At 34.4% G+C, this 24445-nt stretch overlaps 2 protein-coding genes across 3 annotated transcripts in view; one reads left to right on the forward strand and one right to left on the reverse strand.

Annotated features, from left to right (window-relative positions):
- Positions 1-188: 188 nt before the first annotated feature.
- LOC128680597 (uncharacterized) lies at positions 189-6628 on the reverse strand. 2 transcript variants are annotated; one of them, XM_053763844.2, is made up of 10 exons: positions 6592-6628; positions 6171-6262; positions 5662-5819; positions 5260-5339; positions 4537-4754; positions 2996-3178; positions 2442-2603; positions 2058-2230; positions 1726-1806; positions 189-271 (listed from the first exon to the last, which is right to left on the reverse strand). In XM_053763844.2, the coding sequence occupies exons 2-10, from the start codon at positions 6171-6173 to the stop codon at positions 205-207; spliced, it is 1125 nt and encodes a 374-aa protein (XP_053619819.1). In that variant the 5' UTR covers positions 6174-6262; positions 6592-6628; the 3' UTR covers positions 189-204. The 2 variants fall into 2 exon arrangements, with proteins under 2 accessions (XP_053619819.1, XP_053619818.1); XM_053763843.1 differs by lacking the exon at positions 6592-6628 and adding an exon at positions 6443-6584.
- Positions 6629-8950: 2322 nt separating this feature from the next.
- Positions 8951-24445, forward strand: part of LOC128680592 (T-cell leukemia homeobox protein 2-like) — a 32194-nt gene continuing 16699 nt past the window's right edge. Inside the window, exons 1-2 of the mRNA XM_053763838.2 lie at positions 8951-10594; positions 23608-23836. Coding sequence (XP_053619813.1) covers positions 10042-10594; positions 23608-23836 — 782 coding nt within the window. The 5' untranslated portion in view covers positions 8951-10041. The remainder of the gene's footprint in view (positions 10595-23607; positions 23837-24445) is intronic.

Genomic DNA, 24445 nt, shown 5'->3' on the forward strand with positions numbered 1-24445 from the left:
CAGTCTCAATTAAATTATCTTTCAAATAAAAATCAAAATGTTCAGCTATTTGGCTGATACGATGCCACGGACAGAGATACCGATACCCAGACAAGTTAAACTTATAATACGCCTCCTTCTGCCGTCGGGGATTAAAAAGGGCATAATATTTTTTCAATACTAAGCATAATTAAATAAAAAATACTTGATGAAATAAAAAAAAATTTAATCCCTTGCAGTTTTTCTAAATCTTTTGTTTCTCGGGGTCTGTTTTGGGGTCACAGATTGGGTGCTGAAATTGATAAAAAACATTTTAAATTAATTATTTTTTAACTAACCTTACCTACTTATGTTTTTAAAATCTAGTTTGGGTGTGAAGGAAAGATATACAATGTGCCAGCTGCTTCTATTCAGCGCAGATTGTATAGGCCAATCAAGGGAAAAGGCGATAAACTAGAGATTCTTCTCATAGGCGATAAGCTAGCAGCCAGTAACAGCTAAATGCGGCCTTTGAGTTTCACGACTCTTGTTTCCGTCTATATATAGACCGGGATTAGATGTGATGTTAAATATAAATACGTATACTGTATGTATATGTATTTACTTTATTATATTTTTAAATAGATGGCCATGTTTTTTACGAACACGTAACCCCACTTCATCTTTCTTTAGTGTTCTGTGCCATTATATACTAACCATTACATAGCATAGTATCTATGGCACCGAAAATTTACAACAAAATTCCAAATCAATATAAAAGCTTAATTTTAAATCTATTTAAAAAGCACCTCAAGTCTTTATTAACTGATAAATGTTATTATACTTTAAATGATTTCTTTAGTGATAGACTCGGATAGAATTTAGGGCTAGTATAAGTACATTATAATTCTTTTTTTGTTTTGGATTTGTAGTGGATAGCATGCTCCTCTTTATTTATTTATATTTGCATACCTATATTCGGTAAAACGTGTAGGTCTAATTCATTTTGACTATTTGTACTCATGTTTTTGGCAAATAAATGTTTTCTTTCTTTCTTTCATTATGCTGGGCATTGCAGAATTAGAATTCAAATTCTCAGCTGATACCGATAAGTAGCCGCACAAACACAAATGAACGAAATAGTCAACCAGTGTATAGGTTTTCGAGTAGTTAGTAACTCAGCATCAACTCTAGATCTCTATGTACCTATATGAATGAACGAAAAATAATTTATTTAAGTGACTCATAACATATAAACTTTTTATATGTTGGTGGAAAATAATCATTTATAAGCTTTTATTCAACTTGCCCTGTTAGTATCTTAGTTAACTGGCTAGTCATAGTCCAATGGATCACTTTTAGTTAGATGACCACACATTATTATGATATGCATGCATTTCTCCCATTTAGCCGAGTTTTCTTAGGGTTTTTCATTACGTTCCGTTGTATACTTATGAGTTAGTTATTATTTTGAGATCATGAATTTGAGAACCATTACTACTGCTCAATATCGCAGCCACTACGCCGCTCCCATCTGGCAATGGAATTGTGAGCTTTATAGCGTCATCTGTAGGTATACTTTACAATGACCACAAATTATAGGAATGCTCGCTGTCAGCTCGCTTTCATTTCATTTCTAGTAGTCTACAGAGGACGCGTAAATGTTCAATGAGCGTTATTTTGTCGGATTGAAGCGGCTTGCTTCCTTCTTGCTTCCACTTCAAGGAGAATTGTATTCTCCTTATTCCACCCATTCATCCGTGTTACCTCTCTGTGTTCGCCACCCAGTTGAATATAGTTTCCACCAGCTTGGTCTTGCCAGCACGCAGCAACTTCCTACATGTCAAGCTGAAACAAAGTTTTCGGTGTGCAATATTCTTTTCTATTTATATTTCTTTTATTTTAAAGTCACTGACTGCACTAACAGTTTCCAAAGGCGTGCAGTGAACCTAAACCTCCTTGGACCCCTCCTAACAGTTTTATATACAAACTTTCACATCTACAATATTAGTTTGGATAGATTTGTTTTCTGACGGAGACATTCGCCTGATTATCTCCGTCAAAGACAAGAGCTAAAGAGAGAGAGAGTTATATTTTACCCCATCTCCTTGTCGATAGCGCAGTTGATAAGGTGCCGGTTCTTCCAAACGCTGGTGTAGAGGAAGGGCCCATAACACTTCTTGCTGATTTCCTGGGTCATACAGGCAGAAATCACGCCCACCACTTTGGCACTTTTCCCTTGTCCGACAACTAGTGGGCCTCCATGGTCGTTCTATAGAAAAAAATAATGTAAGAGCTATGCTTATGTGTATGTATTGCTCAGTCGCGCTCTGTTGTTTTCTATAGGTTTTGAGGTGCGTTGACGTCGAAACTTCGTACAATTTCTTCGTTGTTCTGCGTTTATCCGCCGGCGGACTTTAACATGACCGAGCGCAACGGAGCAATAGGGCAAGGCTCTGTTATACATTGTGGTGAGAGCGTACCTCACAGAAGCCGCCTGCATCCATGGCTCTCCTAGAATCATTGACGTTCACATGTTGGGGATAGTGAACCACCAGATCTTTAGGCTCGAGGACACGTCTCTCTGCATTATCATTGTCTTCTTCATCAGAGTAAACCAGCTCTTTGCAGTTTACTTCTTGTTCCTAAAATTAAAAATTAAAGATTTTAACTAATATGTGGGATAGGCAATAGGCTTGGTTTTATGCAATTTGAATGAGACAAAGTCTTGCTTATCTTGCATCTTGTCGAGGCGACAGTTCATGGAGATAGAGGTATGTTCAGAAATAGACTTTGTGGCTGAAATGATGATGATCATTTTACAATATCATAAATCAAGTAACTTAATTGAAATCTGACACCAGTAGCAGCAACCTAATTTTAAAAAGAACGTTGTCGTAGTGTCATCACAATACAGTTTTAACGATGGTTAAAACTGTAACATACGGAAATCCTTAGTCTCTGCATTGCCTCAAGAGAAACAGGTGTGAAAATATCTATGTTTATATATACTTGGTAGTATAAAAAGAGTACATACGCTGCAAACTTCGGACATCACGTTACTATCACTACCATCCTTCGCACATATCATGTTTTCGTCTATAATGTGATGGTATCTTGGGTCCCAGCGCTTCTTGCAATGTCTCTTCGACAGCAACACCACCTCTGCCTCCTGGAGCGTTGGTGAGTTCACGCCTTGTCTGCCTGCTGGCGAATTACCCTAAACATAATTAGTTACTGAGTTTTAAGTAAACATTGTTACTAAAAAATTGACTATTTGTTGTCTGAAATAAAGATATTTAATTATTATTTATAATTCAGACCTGTACAGGCAGATAAAATTTCTGTATTGATTAAGATTCAGCTCAATCGATTGAAGATATTTGCTTCAAAATTGAGCTACAAGATTCCACCCAATGATACATACATTTTCACTTACACTTGTATCTTATAATAAAATTAAATTGTAATCTTGTATATTGAAAGTTAAATACAAACTTTCGTATTTCTTCATTTTTTTTCAGTAGAACACATTGAAGTGTTTTAATTGACATGATTCCTGCGTAGAGAGTACAATAAAACTCGTTTACGACTATTCCACAGGAACTTCATCAAAATTGGTGCTATATGAGCAAGTAATTCTGTGAAATCATAAACTAAATTCTAAGCTCTAGCCTAAAAGCCCTTGCTCTATGATTAAAGATCGTAAACGTTGCGTTTTCTATTACCGCACGTGTCCTCTCTCGACGGTATGAAATTCAAAAAACAACTCGTGAAAAATTTTTTCAACACTTGTTTTTGTTGACTGAAGGGTTAAGGGTTAATATTTGATAAGATCTATTACTTATTTCTATTTCGTTTACTTAAATAGCTATACTAGGCCAATGCCTAGTTAGTTAAATTATTAAAAAATCTTCAAAGGGGAATTGACTCGTTTATTTAAAACAACTATATTTAGTTCTAGCTACCATACACCTTTTTATGTTACAAACTGATAAACAAACCTGCTAACGCATGCCGATTACAATAACAGATCGGAGTATTTCATATATCGATATTCCTGTATCCATTGGGAATGTTTATAATTGACCTAGTTATAAAATAGAGCAGGATATCCTCTTAATTTGAAATTTTATCTGCCTGTAGCAGATAAAATTTCAAATTAAATAGTTACAGTTATAGCTGCACCCCGTGGTGTTAACCGCGTAATTATGCCATTGATTAACAGACTTTTTTATCAAATCCTAGGGGAATCGCGTACTTTAGGCATAATAAGTACCCTATGTGGTAATCCACTCACACCGCACTATTCCTTTGTACTATTCCACTCGGACCCATTGTAATACAATTTGAGTCATATTTCGTGCCAAAATTTAAATAGCAAATCTCTTTCATAATACTTAAAAACAAACGACGAAAACGACAAATTTAGCTGCAAATTTCAAGAGTATTTTAGATTTCAAAGCTATATCATGTGTTACTAAGTATATGTATATCGATAACTTTTGTACAGATACAGTCTCAGAACCAAGAGCCGAAACTCAGAGGTGACACTTAGTGACAAAGTACATAGCTTACGCTACTGAATTTTTCCATGGAACCCCATCCGGCGATGCTCGCAGTGGTGCCAGGTTTCTCCAGCTCCTCACTGACATTGTTGAAGGCAATCTTCTGCGGGATGAAGTCGCATCCGCGGATACGCCGCTTGAAATTAAAATCGTCCTCCACTTTCACCACAGCTATGTCGTTGGCCATCCAGAGAATGTTCTCGAAATCTTTACCGTCGAATACATACGCTGTGCAAGATGTAGAAAATTATACCAAAACTTTGAGAAAATATGAACACTTCAAACGGCTGGATGTCGTGCTGATGGGTTTCCAAAAGAGTTGAAGTTAGGCAGGGGACTGGTTTTAAAATCAGAGCTGAATCATACCGCACAGAACACGAGAATAAGAACCAGAGTGAGAATGTTTTGATTGAAGATTACGAATACCAACTTAACTATATTATGTAGGTACTTATGGAAATCATAATTTGTGAGTGTGCCGTAAATTCTTACATATTATAAAACAGTCCCCCCGTCTCGTCTGTCTGTATGAACATTACAAACTAAAAACAGGACTACAAGACGAATTTTAATACGATTTACACCAATAGATAGTGTGATTCCAGAGGAAGGTTAAGTGTATATTTTATTATGGTTGTACCCGAGCGAGGCCGGGACGAGCCGCTTATATTACTATAAATACCCAATGAAATACAAGGAGTCAAAGTATGGTAATTTAAATCAAATAACTTACATTTTGGCACACATTTCCAAACCGCCTTTTTAGCACCATTATTGATACATTCGTTATCTTTGTCAGTTGGTGATACATATCTATAAACAAAATAAATAAATAAATAAATAAATATATATATATATATATATATATATATATATATATATATATATATATATATATATATATAAACAGAAGATAAATACAAATTATAAAATGGAAACACTATTTCCAAATATAGGTAGAATAAAACTTATTACTTATGTTTATGTATGGTAAATAACATCACAACACTCACACATTGCATATTTCTAGATCTTGTAGCAATCTTGTGCTTACACAATGAGCTCCGTATTAATATTCTCTGGCATTTGGAGGGAGTGTCAAAGGTAAACAATATAGTCCGTAAATAATACTTGCCTATGTGTTCCAGATACAACATAAAACTGCTGAACATCTTCAATGCAAGCTGCTGAAGTGAGGATATACCGCTCGTGGATGATGGTGCCTCCGCAGAGCCAGTCGTTGTCTACCGTCGCTTTGGCGCCAGGAGCTGGAGTTGCCGCTCGAAGGTAAACCTACAAAAAAATATTTTATTCGAAATAAATTTTTAAATAAAATTAATTGTTGAAAAAATGCCAGTGGGCTTAGTAAAGATCCTAGGGTAACTCCACACTGAGAATCATTGATAAGAGAAAAAAAAATTGAATGCCATAACTCGTTTTGGCATTGATTATTTAAAGTTAAATAGATAGTTTTATGTCACTGCATTAATTTATTGTTTTAAATATATGTCATGATTTATTTACGTCTAATGCCATTGAAAGATCTACGGTAGTAAGATTGATACTTTTCGTTCTAATAGTTTCTTTGTTGAGTATTAGAGAAAGACTGGTAAATAAAGAAGAAGGAAGACAAACGACTCGTACCATATAGGGCCTCGTATCACTGACATCATGGCCTCCCAAAATTCTTCGCGTGTTATTTAGAGTTCGTTGTAGATCTATTCGTTGTAGAGGTACTAAATTAAATAAAAAATATGAATTATTATATCAAAATATTTGTATAATTTCTTAGCAATCATTATGTAAATTATAAGATCTGTATTATTTAGATAATACATATATATATATATATATTACTTCCGTTACTAAGTTATGTCGCATCTACATAACACGGAGATTTTTTCAATACTGCTTACCTGCATATATTTTCAAGTTATTTAAAGCTAATGTGACCATAAAAGCAAAATAAAATATTTTCATGTTTAAAATTGAATCATAAAGGATAATATAATTTACATTTTACAACGACACATGCGGATACATAAAATCGGTACAATATACTTACTGTAGAATGCAAAATTCACGTTTACATACACGTAGTGCCATAAAATATGTTATAATCATGCGAAAATGATAAAACTGGCTTTTCCGAATAGCCGTGTTCTGGTGAAGCACTTTATGATACGAAATAATTAATTTCTTGCAAAAAAATCCGACATAATCTTGAATATCATTGCATCTCTTCAAACCCAATAAAGACTAGATTATATATCTACTATTCGATACTTATCGAAGATTCTTCCCAGAAGTAACTGATACTAAATGTAAGTTAGCAGCTTTTAAAACATAGATTTGAACTCATAACTGGATATTATATTAACGGGAATCAGCACCTTTCACCAACCTATTTTATTTAATTTTACTGACGTTTCAAGAAACTTGCAGTCGCCGTGATCGCAGCCAGACTCACCAAGGTATATGAAACGTCAGCAACATTAAACGAAAAAAATTCGTACTAAGTCCCGTTGATTTCATATATAGTTATGTGTTCAAAACGCGATAGTTTAAAAAAACAATATTAGAATTGAAACTGTCGAAATAATGAAGAAGAAAAATGGAACTGATGATTATGATGGTCTGTCTAGTCATATATTTTTTCCTTGTGTCTAAATTGCGTTTTGTATGAGAGATTAAGCTCATCGAACTGGTTTGCGGTAATGTGCCTGTATCCTAATCAAAGTTTGTTTACATGAAATTAATACAATAATTTATTGTCGACCTATGAGTGGAACATTGCGTATTTTGTATGAAAGCTTTTATTTACAGCAATGGAAAACTAGCAATGTATACCGAATACATTCGGCAAAGTTTGCTGAATTTCTTGGACGGCAACTGGCTTTGTGTTATGTTTTGACATTGACATGTGTTGACATCGAAACTCCATCTTGAGTTTGATTCGTGGAATTAGAACTTAGACTGCTTTGACGCGAATAAACGTACGTACGTACATTGTGTAGCTCACCGCTCTGTCCGTACAATCCGCCAAAATTCGGCGAACTATCGCGATAATGTCGGCATAAGTGAACAAATTTTATACGTAGTTCTACTACTCGATACTAGATGGCACTACACTTCCTTAATCACGTTTTGAAAATTAATTTATATTTGTTTGAATGTTGGTTTACTATGAATCAGTTTTTAGTTTTTGAGTGTGATTTTACCAGCGTGTTCAAGGTGAATAGAGGCTAGCGTCTCTATTCGTTGTTCCAATATAATTTGATTACCAATGTCAAAAATATTAATCGGCCAACTAAAAATAATTTAGAAGGGGTTTTAATTGTTCTAGTTTGTACAATCATATTAAGCCCCAGAGCACGAATATCCGTGCTCCGGTGGGCATGGCGCTAAACATAATCTTTGTCGTGATAAATTCGCAATTCCAATGGAGTTCTCCTAGCTTGTACAATATTGGCTTTTTACTAGAATACTAACTGTATCCCAGAGCTTCGCTCCCATGGGAATATCAGGATCGTCATACAGGAGTGTTGCAGCTTCCTACTAATTACAGATATTTGGAAATCGATTGAGTAGTTCCAAAGATTACTTCCAACACACATACCTACTTACTAACAATTCCTTATAGTGTAGAAGTAGATAAGCACTTAGGTACCTATCCCATGGCAATTTCATGATAAGTGTAGTTCATATGAGGGTTGGTCAGCGATCTGATTAGATACTTTGGCCTAGATTAATATAAAAGAATCCTGTAGGTATGTCAATTCTTAAAAAATACTCCTCCCTTTTTAACTACCTCTTGCCGGCCACTTCGCCCACGGTATGTCCCTTGAGAACGAGATATTTTCACCCAAACGAAAAGGTACAAAATCTTATTACCTAACTAAAAAAAAAATCAATATCTGTGTTTTATGAATTTTCTCATTAGGCAATAAGAGTAGCTAATGTCAGTTGAATTGTCAATTGATGAACATTAAATAAAAAAAATATACTTTTTTTTATTTAATGCTGATCATACCTATGTAAGTACCTTATTTTTTTTCCAAAATTTTCAACAACGCCACCATTGTTTTTTATATAAGTACCTACCTATCTACTTCTTACTTACAAGAATGAGGTTATCCTCACAATAACGATACGGTAAATTTATAGCTCTAACAAATCCAACATTAACTACACGTCACTTTAATATATCAGTTTTATTAATTACAAGATTTACTATTTTTTCGGTCTCTTTAAAGTATAGTAGAAATGCTTATGACTCCAAAATCCGTGACGTCTCAATACTATCATACAAGCTTCATATAACATTTTGTTTTGACATTAGAAAAAAATAGGTACGTATATCTGATTTGACTAGGTAGTTGTAAAGTAGCCAAAATAAATACGGACGGGCGGACTATTTTATTTACCAGATTTATTTTTTTCACGTTAAAATTACATTTGTTAAGTAAGTAGGCCGACAAACTGCAGAACGAAGTCAACTCCAATCCAGAATTGAATTGCATCTAAACATTACTAAGAGAATCGCAATTCCCCAGGTCTTTTATCGTTCAAAACCATAATCTAACACCCTTTACCACTCGGGCTGTCAAAGTCAATACCATAAAGTGGCTATCTTCTGCAATACATTATCCCTCCTTATCTATGGCCATAACATGAAACTTGGGATCTATTTTATTATAAAGTGCATTGTCGGCTTCGAAGTAGCTCGGTCGACCACCGAACGTAAATAATTTAACTGTCTTAAAAGATTCAAAAATAGTTTCCTAACATTGCCCCCCTTAATATGTGCACCATTTGTCAGGCCATAACTGGATTTAAACGACGCGTTACAACACCAAGGGCTCCGCCCTCTGACAAAACTATATCCATCCCTTTCCAACTCACTGAAACGCCATGTCTTATGATAGCATCTTTCTCCATCCAACGAACGATCTTGGAAATGTTTACCTTGTTACAAGGCTTCTAAAAATGTGCCTATTGCTTACATTACAACTTCTAAAATAGACCTTATTTGTGGTAGATATAAAGGTTAACTTCGAACAGTATTATAAAAATGGGGGGAATCAATTGAAGCGAGAAGTTCCATGAAAGAGATGGAACGAGCCGTTCCGTTTAAGTTAGTGAGTCCAAACGAGTTTTTATGTTTGGAAATCGTATTAAGCTTTTGTTGGAAACTGTTCCACTCAACGGGCATAGTTGAGGCGTTTGTGCGGTCAAACTATCGTGTTCGAATTTCGAAAAGCGGTGGGGGTGCCGCTGATTGGCTCGTTTCGACTGATATTGTGTATAACGATTTGGCCGCGAGCGGTCGAGCGTAGCGCGCGAACCGGAGCTTTTTCAAATAAGGAACACGACTTCACATGACGTTCCAAAAATAAATTTAAATTGTATTTGAAAATTAAATAGTGGTTTACATTCCGTTATGATATCTGTTAAATGTTATAAGTGAATATAACTATTGAGTGCCAGTGTTTTGAGACTAATAATTACAAAGATGTCGTCAGTGCATTCAGACGACGACCAAGAAGAGATTAATGTAGATTCTGATAGCAGATTATCAGGTCAATGTGACAGAAGCATTGCATCTGAAGACAGAGATTCAGAGCACAGCTATCATGACAGATATCATGATTCTCCCAACGAACACATGACTGATACACAGCCCAGAGTAAATCTCCCATTTAGTATATCCAGGCTATTAGGAAAACAATTTGAAGATATAGAAAAACGTCGACATTCAGGAGAAAGTGATGATAGAAGTGACCAAGATACAGAATCAGAAAGTGCTAAAGACGATGTTAAAGACAGTACAAATTTGCCTTTAAATTTTTCGCATAATCCGGGCCTTTATTCAAATTCTGGGTTGTTGTTGAGGCCGGGGTTGGGTTTGGGGGGTGGTTATGGGTTTTCTAGTAATCCAGGGGTGGTGAGAGTGCCAGCCCATAGAGCCCTGGGGGCGCTGGGTGCGTGGGGTGTGGCTTTAGATCCTATGAGACAGGCGGCCGCTGCAGCGTTCGCGCACCAAGTCGTCAAAGATAGACTAAATGGCAAGTATTTTTATTATGTACCTATTTTCTAGATGAAGGCAACCGGGAAACCACTCAGATAAGAGAAAGAGATATGCATGAAGACGACAATTCAATTGTTTAAGTATGAACAACTGACTTTTATAAAATTTATTCTTTTAATATAGGTATTGGATTTTTGACACTGAATTATGACAAAATTTGCTGATTTAATTTGAATTGAATCAGCAAATATGATAAGTTAACTATGATAAGCAATTATCAGAAACTTTTTCTTACTACTTAATATTTATTGGTGCTACATATAGCAGTATGAAAAAGTTACTGGTGATTAGGTAAGTAGGTATAGTTCAGTCATAAGTTGACGTTGCGAATTACAACACAAATAATAATGATGTTAAATCATGTTATATTTTGACAATCGATTAAATTAAGTATTTGAACCTCACATTTAATCGATTGTCTAACTTTTAACTGACAACCACATCAATGCAAGTCTTATCAGACTTGACAGACAGACTTATCAGACACTTACAACGCAAAGAGTTGGATCAAAACAAGCAAAAAGCTTTAAATCCTGTTCAGTCAAAACAATAAATTCTACCCGTTCTCATATCTTAAGTACATTTTATCAAAGGGTCACAAATCCCGCTGCCAAATTTCCTTATCCAAATAAGAAAAAAAGAAGTGATAGTGTCCCATGCGATTATACCCTTGCGTGTGATGACACACCTAGGAAACTATTTGTTTTTTTTTTGTGGCGGCGGCAAAGATCGGAGGCGCCTTCTGACTTGTAATTTGTCGCCGCCGATCATCATTTTTTTTTCTAGAAAATTGCTTGATACGTGATGATTTTCTGTTGGGAGCTGAATAATCGAAAATTTGGCGAGTAGAGTTGAGAGAAAGTAGAGTTGAAATGCCTAATGTACTTTCAACTATTACGTATTACGTTATTTTATTTATTTACATATTATTGGCCTAAAACGACTCTTGCGTAAACACTTTAAAATCGTATTTTACATCGAAAGGTCCGGTCTCTTTTATTTATTGGTCGACTCGAGGGCCGTGCCAATTTGTCAAGTCGAACAATTAGGGCACAATGGGCGCGTGGACCCCAATTTGTTTTTTTTCCTAGTTTTTGCGACCACCGTCAAAGAGGAAGTCCTGGCTCTGTAATTGAGTCAAAAGCCGAGGTTTATGCGTCAATCGGAAATGCTTAAAACGTGATGTGTTGACCTATACCTACAGTTTTTTGTGAATTGTAGTAGGAAAGTATATATTTTGTTTTTTTTTGTGACATTCGTTGTCGCAAATATAGATATGATAAAGTAAATTTGTTTTTATTTTATAATTATTTATTTTTGTAAATAATAATTTATTTTAAAAATCTTCATTGCGCCAAAGCGACAAAATTCCTTTTATTAAAAATCCATATTTCGTATAAAATAAAAAAAAACTTAAACAAAACACGAATATTGTGTTCAAAATTGGCATAATATTTGTTACGATATTAATATGCTAAATTAAACGAATAGGCTTTAAAAATATAAAAATGACTTTCCCAACCTGACCATTAAAACATCAAGGTAAACGTAAACATGTCTCGCAAATTAAGTCATTGTTTAAAAAAATAACATTACACAATGTCATGAATTCGCAATTTCGCTATTTCAATTAAATTTTATTGCAAGTTTGCGTAAAAACAAAAGGCTGAACTTCAATCGTAACAGAGTGGTCGTGGGTATCCGAAGCGTGACGTCCCAACGAGGCGCGATTTCCGCAATTTTGTGGTTTTTCTACGGGTTTATTTGCCCTTTTAGTAGAGGTTTTTGCAGTTCATAGACAACGACAACTCATTATATGGCTACTTTGCTCCACGTTTCTTTTCCTATTTTCACGCGGAATCGGAGCAAAACATTTTGCAGAAATCTTTATTATAGTATCTTTATCTTTATATATATCTTTATACACCACTATATATCTTTATATATCTTTATACACCACTTATTATTTTTATACAATATAGGCAATACATATTTAAGAAAAATTCCACAAAACTATGTCATGGTGGGACGTATTTAACATTTTTCTTTCTTCTTCCTCTCTTCTTGAAGATATAACAAATAATGTTTATTCAAAAATTTCAGAGACCACCGAATTGTGAACCCACAATAAACAAATATAGTAATATTAGATAGACAGAAGAATACTTACTTATTCTTTTTTTAGAATGTGGTTCAGTAGTCTCATGACAACCACTTCCTTGTGGTGAACAAAAGCATCGTGAGGGAACCTGCACTGCACAACGTTTGTTTATTCATTGTCTAGTATTAGTTGCCTAATCTGGCTGTAATATAATCACGATAAATGCCTCTAGGCGATATGAATTAAATCTCACACTAGTATTAGAAACAACAGCGTCGATATTAATTTTTTTTCAAATTGTCCAGATAATATATAGTTTCCAGGTAATGGACAACTTCCGACTTCGGGCCATTAGATTGGCCGCAAGTTTTACTACCCAGCTTCAATTATTGTTAACTGTAATTTCGATACTTTCGTACATTTCCCTACTGCCGTAATATGATTGACCCACTCTTTTACGATTTGTGTATAAATATTGAAATATAGTTAGGACTTTTATTTTCAAGTAGCCTAAATGCCTCTGACATGACCTTGAGGACTACCTACCTTCCGACTTTTTCTACTACTTAGTTTAATATTACTTGATACTAGATTCTAGTACTAATTTGTGCCGTTAATTCTGTGTAACTTTGTGAAAAAAGATACAAGCCATAGAATATATTATGAAAACTTAATAGCTTTGGACAACCTCGGTGGCGCAGTGGTAAGGTTCTTGCCACTAAACCGAGAGGTCCCGGGTTCGATCCCCGGTCGGGTCATGATGGAAAATGATCTTTTTCTGATTGGCCCGGGTCTTGGATGTTTATTTATATATGTATTTATTATAAAATATAGTATCGTTGAGTTAGTATCCCATAACACAAGTCTCGAACTAACTTTGGAACTAGCTCAATCTGTGTGATTTGTCCCAATATATTTATTTTTATTTATTTAGCTATGAAAACTGATGTATGGAAGTATATCTAGCAATATAGCTAAATAAATATGTTACCTATTCGTAATAATTACAACAAGCTACTAAAAAAATACAGAGAAACGGACACGTACCTATCTTCTCACGGCCAGACGAAACAGATCAATTAATGATGGCGATTAGTCAAATTAAAAGTTTGTATATCGTCAACATTTATAAGCTGAAATGACGGTAATCTCAATAAAACACTATAAAATAATCACATTATTGTACAACTATTAGTGTAAAACACCAATTACTAGTAGCTATTAATTATATCTAATTAAGTTATTATGGTAGGTTGTCGGCGCGCTCAAAGCAAGAGCGGCTAGAAATATAAATATGCAATTATATTTAAACGTTGTAAAATAAATTAAATTAATTGTATTACTCTCTCTCTCTCTCTCTCTCTCTCTCTATAATCTGGGCGTTTTCTCGGTTTCTTCTCAGTCGTTGAGCGTCGGTGCCCAGAGTACCCTTTTCTACATTTTCGTCTCCACTTCGCATTGTCGTCGACATCCCTAGTTGTCAGAACATTGGCACGCATATCATCTTTCACGACGTCAAGCCAGCATTTCTTGGTTTGTCCCTTCTGCCAGAGCCAGACTTTGGTTCCCTACGTAATGCAAACAACTACAATTATTACTACAATTACTGAAACAAAGTGAACCTAAATAGTGTCTACGTTTTACATATCTAGACGAAGAACTCTAAAAAACGATCACATACGTTTTAAAATAACATTTCTTACTAAAATATTCCATAAATATAACTCGGCCCACATCACATGCATATTCCGATACTTCCCCACAAGCAGCGTTTACTCCAATTTTATGATGCCTTTTTATGGTAGGCGGCAGAAAATCATCGATACACTAAAACATCCCCTCAGGGGTGGGTTGTGAAAATTTGATGGCTCTATGTGATGATATGGCGGTATGCCACGCGTTATGGCACGTGTGAAATTATACCCCGTTTTCCCCTTTATATATGTATAAAATAATTTTAATTCTATCTAAATATTATCCTACTATCTAATATTATGATGCGAAAGTTTGGATATGAAAAAAAAAGGAATTGTGATTACTCAATCACGCAAAAAATCAAGGATTAGGTATGCCGAGCGTAAAAACGTAAAAAAAAAAAATTTACATTGATTCAGGGCTTTGTGGTGTCACAGCCGCGAATAAAACTAGGAACACTCGAGAATGATATTGAAGAGATCTGAAAACATTTTCAATGCAATTTAATTCTAAAATTATGCGGGCGGTAGGTAATTATTTTATTTATCTGAACTGCTGGTACTAGAGGGAAAAAAGTAAGTTATGATATAATTGGTGGTTTTTAGGGTTCCGTAGTCCTACAGATAAGGAACCCTTAGGTATAGTTTCGCCATGTCCGTCTGTCCGTCCGTAGTCCGTGAAATTGGTTGTTGTTAGGAATTCCAATGTTGCTGCAGCAGTACTTACTATAATGAAAGTCATAGTATTCTAGGGCGGGGACCACACGCTTATAACAGCTAAATACATTGATACATTTTATCGCCAATCCATAAGCGAGAGGCAGTAAAAGCGATATTTCAGAGAAATATACGCCACGCGACATCGTACATAAAATATTATACTGTTATTCATACTGCTTAAAAAGATTGGCACAGGCGGCGTTAAGTGATATTACGGAACTCATCGTCCTAGGTCAGCGACAAACGAGGCAAGGCAGCGCGACGCGATGTGTCAAGATTGTAAATCAAATAAAAGAAAGGGCACGGATGTATGTCGTCCAAAATCTATATTCAATCCATCATATACCTACTTATTATTATAAATAATAAACAAATATATTGGGACAAATCATACAGATTGAGCTAGCCCCAAAGTAAGTTCGAGACTTGTTTTATGGGATACTAACTCAACGATACTATATTTTATAATAAATACATATATAGATAGACATCCAAGACCCGGGCCAATCAGAAAAATATCATTTTCTATCTTGACCCGACCGGGATCGAACCCGGGATCTCTCGGTTCAGTGGCAAGAACCTTACCACTGCGCCACCGAGGTTGTCATTATAGCCAATAAACATAAAAAGAGATTTGCATGGACGGGTTAATAAGGCTGACATTATTGGCCCTACTACACAGTTACTGTCCTCTGCGTAAACTGGAGCGAGAGTAGCGATATTTACGTGTTGATTGTTGTTAAGTACAATAATTAAGTGAAGGCAAAATGCCGCAAATGACAAGATGTGACATCTATAGAAGTGCTATTAATGCCTGTATAAGTATTATGCTGTTATTCACACTATCGAACCGAACCGAACTCTGACAGATGCCGGCCGGTGCGATGAATATGAAATATAAATGAATGCATGAACACTGCGTAGTTTGTATGAGTGTTTTTATTTACCGCAATGTATGCATCCACAAAGTTCGGCAACTAGTCCACTATAGTGTGAAGGCATTACACGCACAAAGTGGAATCGTCTTGCAGCATTCCATCGCTGACCTAGGTCGCTGGGTATTGCCGACTCTGGGGGCGCTCTATAGCGCAGATGTTTATGTAGTTGTTCTTTAAATTATTTGAATAAAAACTTGAGGTTTCGCCTCCTTGGGAAATTCGGGATAAAAAGTAAAATGGACACTATTTTAAAAATCTGTTCAGCCGTTTTTTGTGATTAAGTTACCATACGTTACATATTAGCAGAGGGAGACACTAATATAAATATAAATATATTTTTGATCTGACGCTTAACTGGTAAGGATTTAACCGGGAAAAGGATCTAATGAGAGATATTTTCTAATACTAAAAGGAAAAATCTGTAAATTAGTTGCAACACAGTGGGGTCCCTGATTCCGAAAGTTTGATTAAAAAATCAAATCGACAACAATGATGTAACCAAGAGCATAAAACATTTTCACAAATAAAATAAGCTATTGTGATCCAAATATGGATTACAATGACTAGGTATGTAAAAAATATTTATGTCCGATTAATAATAATATGTCTTTATTCATGTTACTTAAACAAAAGTTATACATTAGATCTAAATTATATATATATATTGATAGGTAATAATAAGTTAAATTACAAAAGAAACAAGTAAAATTATTTTAAAGCTATAAATAATTCTTCTGTTTCTTCATAGGTCATATTTAGGATAATACTGTATATATTATCCTATGTGATCTTTATTCAGTTTAAGTTTTTTTTGTCTTTAAATTCAATAAACAAGCGACTTATATTCTATCGAAAATACTTAACCTTATTAGAAAAAAAATATGATTTGCCGTCGAGCCAATTAGAATAATCAATAAGGTATATATTTTCATACTGAATTGTTTTAACTACATCATATACTTACCTAAAGCCATATTCATTAAAAATACATAGACTTGATATAACCAACAAGAGTTACAACTACAACGTCATAAAGGTAGCCTTTGTTTGTGTTATAAAAATGCAAGATAAGGCTGCAGTCACAGTAATGTTGAACAACGATTCTCATTTTATTCCACTATCCCACTAATGCTATAATAGTGGCTATTATCCTACTGATATTAGAAATGTGAATATGTTTGTTACTCAATCATGCAAATTTTATTAGACAAATTTCGATGAAGTTTGGTACACAGTAAATATAACCTGGAGTAACATATTAAAATTTATAATTCTAAAATTCCTACGAGGGCATACCATCCACTCAAATATAATGAACGAACATATAAAAATATTTAGAAATTCCTCAACTCTCTCGCTCTAGAAGCACCATTAAGAAATGTCAATGCGCTGATAGTGAAAATTACAAAAAAAAAATTGTGAATTAAAAATGTTTTTTCAAATATATTTAAATATTTTTTTAGTGACGAAACATTGGTGTTTCAAATAATGTAATCCTGCATCTTAGCTAAAACGTACCTACTGTTATAGAAGGCAAAAACCACTATAAACTACATACATAAACAAAAATCGCTAAACCGCACCGTCGCTTGCTCCAGCAATGTGATCTCTTCCCAAACAATACCGATTGCATACTAGCAGCAGTGTAAATATTCCATGAGTGTCTGTTCGTTTGGTGCCGTAACTAGTGGGAATTGGTATAGCTTGTTGCCTCAAATATGTATGAGATTTTGTCCATTTATTTTTCCATTCGCCCCACTGTCCGCCGTAATTGAAAAATGTGTGTGTGCGCTTTGATTTCTGTATCGGTGCAATGGCGTTAGTGTTTTTTTTTTAATTTTGCGACAAAGTTGTGTTGGTAAATAAAGAATCTATCATAGAAAGCATGGGAAATCTGAAAGTTATCTTATGCAGAAAATAGTAAATACATCAAACCGAAAATTGCCAAATGACATAATTTATTATATCTTTAGTTGGATAAAACATTTTTATTGTACTTAATTTATGCGCTTGTGAGTAAATCGAAATATTTAGAATACATTTAGCAAATTGCTAGCAATATAGATATTTACTTAAATAATTATATGTAAGTATAGTATAAAACAAAGTCTTTAAACATAAGGAACGGATTTTAATGTGAGTTTTTTTAAATAGATCGAACAATATTAAGGTACAATATAATATGGTTTTACCCGAGCAAAGCCGGGTCGGACCGCTAGTATCGTATGAAATTTTTAAAACAAAATGTCTTATGAAATTTTTCCTTCCAACATCTTAGATAGAAAAATCTCAATTTTCCGGAAGAAAAGTCGGTAAATCATAACAGTATTGTTTGAGGAGTCGAGGACAAATGCCGCCATCCGCGTGATGGAGCCCCGGTCCCAGGTGACGGCCCAATTAGACGTCAGGCATCCATCTTGCGCCCGCCGGATTGGGGCAAACGAAATGGCGCGTTTGAATAAATATTGTGTTCAGGGCATATAACAAATTTTCGTTTATTTAATTCGATTTTTAAATGAAAGAAATTTTTGTTAAAAACAAAAACATATTCTTTACAATCTCATCTCATCATTCGACGTTTGTACTACGAATTTACTAAATTAAACTTTTATATTAAGTATAGTGTCAACTACAAAGATTCATTCATGGTCATACATTTTCTTTATTCCAACTGTTTAGGGAGATCGATTCTGGTTTTAATGAACAATAAATTCAAGATCTATTAAACAAACAATGGCTATCGATATATCGATATATCGATTGAGTGAATCGTTAACATTAACTTTGAGATTATTAACATTGAGATTTTGAAATTACCTTTTTATGATCCTCAAAACTATAACCAAAGTAATAATAATATTATAATCAAGATTTTGTTTAAATAACAAAAAAACTAAATTATGTGCATGTTGTGCATTTTTTCTTATTAAAAATATAACCTGGTCATTTCAATTTCTTTATTTTCCCTGAAAATTAACATTAATTTTCTAATCTCATAACGCAAATAATAAAAAACGCCCCTTATCTAACGTTTAAACGGATTATATCAGAGATAAACTGCAAGAAAAATTAACAAACAAATTAACTTTGAAAGTTTAACCGTCAAGGGTGATCTTTTATGATATTACCCTACCCACAGAAATGGCCGACTTGTCTCTTTCAAAATGTCCAATTTCGGCCCAATTTAAACCTGCCAGTTTTGAAGAAACGTCTCATATTTGGCCAGCCGATTGCCCACTGTGCGGATAACCCTTCCCGCCCTAGGGTTTGCAAGCCTGCTTTATTTATATCACTTTATGACACCCACCCGTTTGCGGCTTTGCAATGAGATTTCTGTTCGGGAATTATTTTTGTAAGATAAATGTATTTAGTCTTTTTTGTCACATAGTACTTAATAGTATTTAAGTTTAATATAACATTTGGTCAATGTTTTCCAAAAATTGAAAAAAAAAACTATGTAAACTAAAAATCTTATTATAAATGCGAAAATAAGTTTGTTACCTCTTCACGCATTATCTACTGGACCGATTATTGTGAAATTTGGTACACAGGTAGAAAATAACCTGTAATAACAGATAGGGTACTTTTTATCTCGAAGTTCCCATGGGAGCGAAGCCCCGGGGCGCAGCCAGTCTAATATAAATAGTCATAATAAACAAATCATTAATTTCTTCTTTGAGCATAGACCATATGATATTATATCTTAGAGATCATAGGATTATTGTTGTAATATATATATTTTAAAGTATTTCTATTTCAATTAATACCACATCGATTTATAATAAGAAATCACGTCACTTTGTAAATATGAGAATGAAATAGAAAAAAAAAACATTACGATTGCATACACTATCCTGAAATTTTATTAGCTATCATAAACACGCAAAAGAAGGCATTAATGGCTTCGAAGGGTTCCTATTCTGAAACCCCTCGTATGTAAACACACTACAGTCATGAATCATACGCGGTAACAAGGTTAGACCGCGGAATCTTGTTACGCACCCTTTTCCAACGGATGCTCTGTGACATTGTGTGTATATTGTGTTGTAAGTGAAAAACTTTACGCTCTTTATGGAAAATATGTCGTGCTATACTTATATTATTTGGTGTTATCGGTAATGAAACGGTATTGAAGACACTCGAGCAAATTACTTTATTTTTGTACCTATATACAATCTTGTCATCACAAAAACACGTAGGTATATTGATATCGATTACTGGTTCTTCACTCTATGGTATTGATAAAAATCAATGTTTTGTCACAGTTATTATGAAACACTATATTTATTGCCTGCCGACGAATAGCACGGAGAAGTTTCTAATTCATCATTATTTCTTCCTGTTTATGTTCTATTTAGTAATACAATATACATTAATGACATTCTAAGTACCCCCTGCCACATATAAAACATGTATCTCTAATGGCAATCAACAAAACACATAAGTAATAAATAACCCTCAAAAAACTATATAGAAGCATGCAATCAAAAGTAAATTACGAAAAGTTAAACTTAAATGTTTAGGTGGATATTAAAGTTCTTCAACTATGCTTGGCCGGCAATTGTCGAACGATTTGCGGTCACGTGAGCCAGCCATTAATACTGGCCAATAAGAGAGCGCGGTTTAATACGATTCCATGTTTGAAAAAAGAAATGCGAACGCAATTTATATTTTTAGAAGAGGGTTGGATTGGGATGTATGTATATTCCTGGTTAATTTTGTTTGATTATATATTTATAATTTTATTATAAGACTGATAAAAAGTAGCTGTACGATGAAACCTAAACACACAGAGATTCGTTTTGCTCCAAACCTCTGAGCGCTACCTAGTGTGCATAAGGCCTGTATATACAATAAGGCCCTATGCGCACTATACTCTATTGTTTATTACAGTCTTCGGTCGTGATTCAAATATTTAATTCACCTTTGTGTGATTTATCATCTTCTGCCCACATCTACTCACTGCTGAGGTATAGATCTTTTTTTTAACTCATTTTATTATTTACTAGCGGCCCATCCCGACTCCGCTCGGGTAAATCCTATATACTAATAATTATATACCTAAAAATATAAATATAGGTACACCTATAAATAATTATACACTTGAACCTTCGTCAGAAATCACACTATCTATTGAAAAGACCCGCATTAAAATCCGTTGCGTAGTTTTAAAGATATAATACATGGACAGACAGCGGGAAGCGACTTTGTTTTATATTATGTACATAGTGATTTACAAGCAACGCAGACAACAAATATATAGTTATGAAAAACAGGAAGTGACATTTGAAAAACATATTAATATGTTTCAGAGACTCATTTTCCGGTCTGTGAATCTGTGGTATTAAACGGTCCTTCAATGTTATATCTATTTAGATGTTGATTATTAGCTTCCAATTGAAATTGAATCACAAATAGTTAACGATATGAACCCACGCTCGATTTAATGCAAATAGATCTATTATAGAAAAACGTCGACCATTACCAGCGTTCGTCCAATCACAGAGCTCCGTTTAAACGAATGTAATTTATTGAGTTTCGAATTTTAAAAACGTAATCGGCCGCCGCCATCTTGGTAATTTTGAAGAGAGTACGTAAGTAACTACTTTTACATGATTATTTTGAATCAATGATTTGACGTGGTTGTTCATTGGATATGTTACGTGCGGTTATTTGTAGATACTGAAATAATCTCAATATTTTTAATCCGAATTTCAGCAGAATTTATTCAGAAGACTTACTAAGAATGGTTGATATAGTTTCATAAGTAATTTATTTTAATATTACATACAAGTTTACTTCTAACTTCTAGTTCATAATTAAGACAATAGTCTTAATTATGAACTAGATGTTGCTCGGGGCTTCGCTCCCGTGGGAATTATATATATCGAAATAAAATATAGCCTATAGTGGTCTTGGATAATGTACCTTTCTAATGGTGAAAGAATTTTTGAAATCGGTTCCGTAGTTTCGAAGATTATCCTCAAACATACAAACTCACAAACGCTTACCTCTATAATATTAGTAATTATCTTACTAATACTATAGAGACGAAGACTGTAAGAAATGAAGCAGAAAAACCAATAGGAAAACGGTACCTAAGCGCCATTGCAGTGGAAGTCACCGGAATATTTTCAGTTGAGAAAGGAATAATATAATCATTGAGACCAAAGTGGCCACATACACATTTCAAATTATATAAACAGTCATAAATACTCGAAGAAAATGATCATTGTGAAATTCTTCTATATGGCTGATTTTTTCCGTCGATAATCACGGGGTGTCCACAGTTTTTTTAATATCTGAAGATACTTAAACTTTATTATCATATTCTTACCTGACCTAACCTAATTATGTCAAGTAAAACTGAATTTACCGATTATATTAATTCAAGCTTAACTAGATTTTGAGAAACCAAAAAATTTGCTGAAGATTCTGCCGAATTTGCAAGAAATGTGCTTTCGGTGAAGAGTGATGCTGTGAACTGTGGACACCCCGATAATCACACGTGATTGACCCGTGTTTTTATTAACAGAAACATGTAGTTTATGTATTTCTATTTTTAACTCTGATCGTGCCACATGTTTTCATCGACATATTTTGCTTCCGGTGATGGAAATCTACACAGTGGTTGACAGTTTAGGTTCACTAGTGCGTGTATGCGACTACTTGCATTTATATGTCTGTAGGTAGTCGTAAAAGTCATGCCAGAAAAAAAAAACCTGATCCCAGTGTTAGCTATTGAAGATCATAAATAAATAACTTTATTGAATACTTAGTTTAACATAACTATTATAATATTTATTTTAATTTAAAAGATACAATTTAATAAAGAGTGAGAAAGGAATGTCTCAGCTTCTTTTGTACCCAACAATGATCTGTTAAAGATAACGCTGATTTTCATGCACAAAGATCATTAACACAATTTAGCATTAAATAAAACTATAATTTGAACATGTATGAAGGCGGCAACAATGCAACGACTAAACGAAATATTATTTTTATACAACCATTCCTTTGTATCATGAATTCGTGATTTCAATTACCGAGATAAGACTTAATATGCTTTATGAAGCCTTAATGATAGCTTGCAGTCGTATTAGAGTTGTATTAAGGTAGCGTTGGTGCTATTAAAGCTGCAGTTAACTCTATGTTGATTGCATTATTCTACCATTATATATGTATTCATAAGATTGATAAATAATTCGATTTACTGATTTTATAATCAGTTTGCGCAGTTGAGGCATGTAATTACTCGCCTTAATAGTACAATTCCATGTGTCCCTTATAGATATAAGGATATGATATGGACTGGTCTTATTTTAAGGCGGAACCACATGCCACAAGAAAGGATATAGATATTTCTTCATACTGATAACATAAAGAGAAAACATTTGTATTTTTGTTTGTAATTAATAAACTCAAGACTGGTTTTGAGAAAATTATAAGATATAGATTATATATAGATAGACTGCGGGAATCTACATTATTTTTTATTAAGTAGTGTTTTTTATTAAGTAGAAAATCTTCCTTCCAGCATCGTTCCCCATCACGCGGAGAATCGGCCACCCGTACCAGAACAGAACTCCCCCCAAGCGGAAGAAACCGCGGACGTCCTTCACCAGGCTGCAGATAGCTGAGCTGGAGAAGCGGTTCCACAAGCAGAAGTACCTGGCGTCCGCTGAGAGAGCCTCGCTGGCCAAGACTCTGAAGATGACCGACGCTCAGGTCAAGACCTGGTTCCAGAATCGGAGGACTAAGTGGAGGTTGGTTGGTTTTTATTATTGTTTTAGGCGAAGTCGTCACCGCCGATTACTATGCCAGTAACATCAGACAGAGGTGTCTATTAAATCTTTATAAATAGGTATATAAATTAGTATATTTATTTATTTATTAAACTTGAGTTTTAGTGTTCCAAGTAAAAACATACTTTTAAATAAATGGCAAAGTTAATGCTAAAAGTATTCTCATTCCCAGCTAGGAAATAATGATTGTCTCAATTGGTGCTGTACAAACAGAAGGAAATGTCAAGTCATGTACAGTCTGCCACAGAGAAATCTGACCGCCCCGCGATTTGAACTCCATCTCTTAGGGGGTCAGATTTCTCTGTGGGAGACTGTACCTACCTACCTATAATATGTTTGATAGTGAGGCTGTCAATTCTATCTTTCAAGGTCAGCAGCGTCACATTTTTACTACCAATTTGTTTTGTTTATTAGCGAAAACTAAAAAAATCCTCTTTTCAAATTATTCCACACTAGATAGGTAAAGGAATTTATTGTAAAGTATTATAGTTTTCCATTACACAATGTAGGTCACAGCCTACTAAACCGAAAGCGATGGCCACCAAAATCTTCTTAGTAGACTGTGACTAC

The sequence above is a fragment of the Plodia interpunctella genome, chromosome 24 (genome assembly GCF_027563975.2).
Source record: "Plodia interpunctella isolate USDA-ARS_2022_Savannah chromosome 24, ilPloInte3.2, whole genome shotgun sequence".
Classification (NCBI taxonomy): Eukaryota; Metazoa; Arthropoda; class Insecta; order Lepidoptera; family Pyralidae; genus Plodia; species Plodia interpunctella.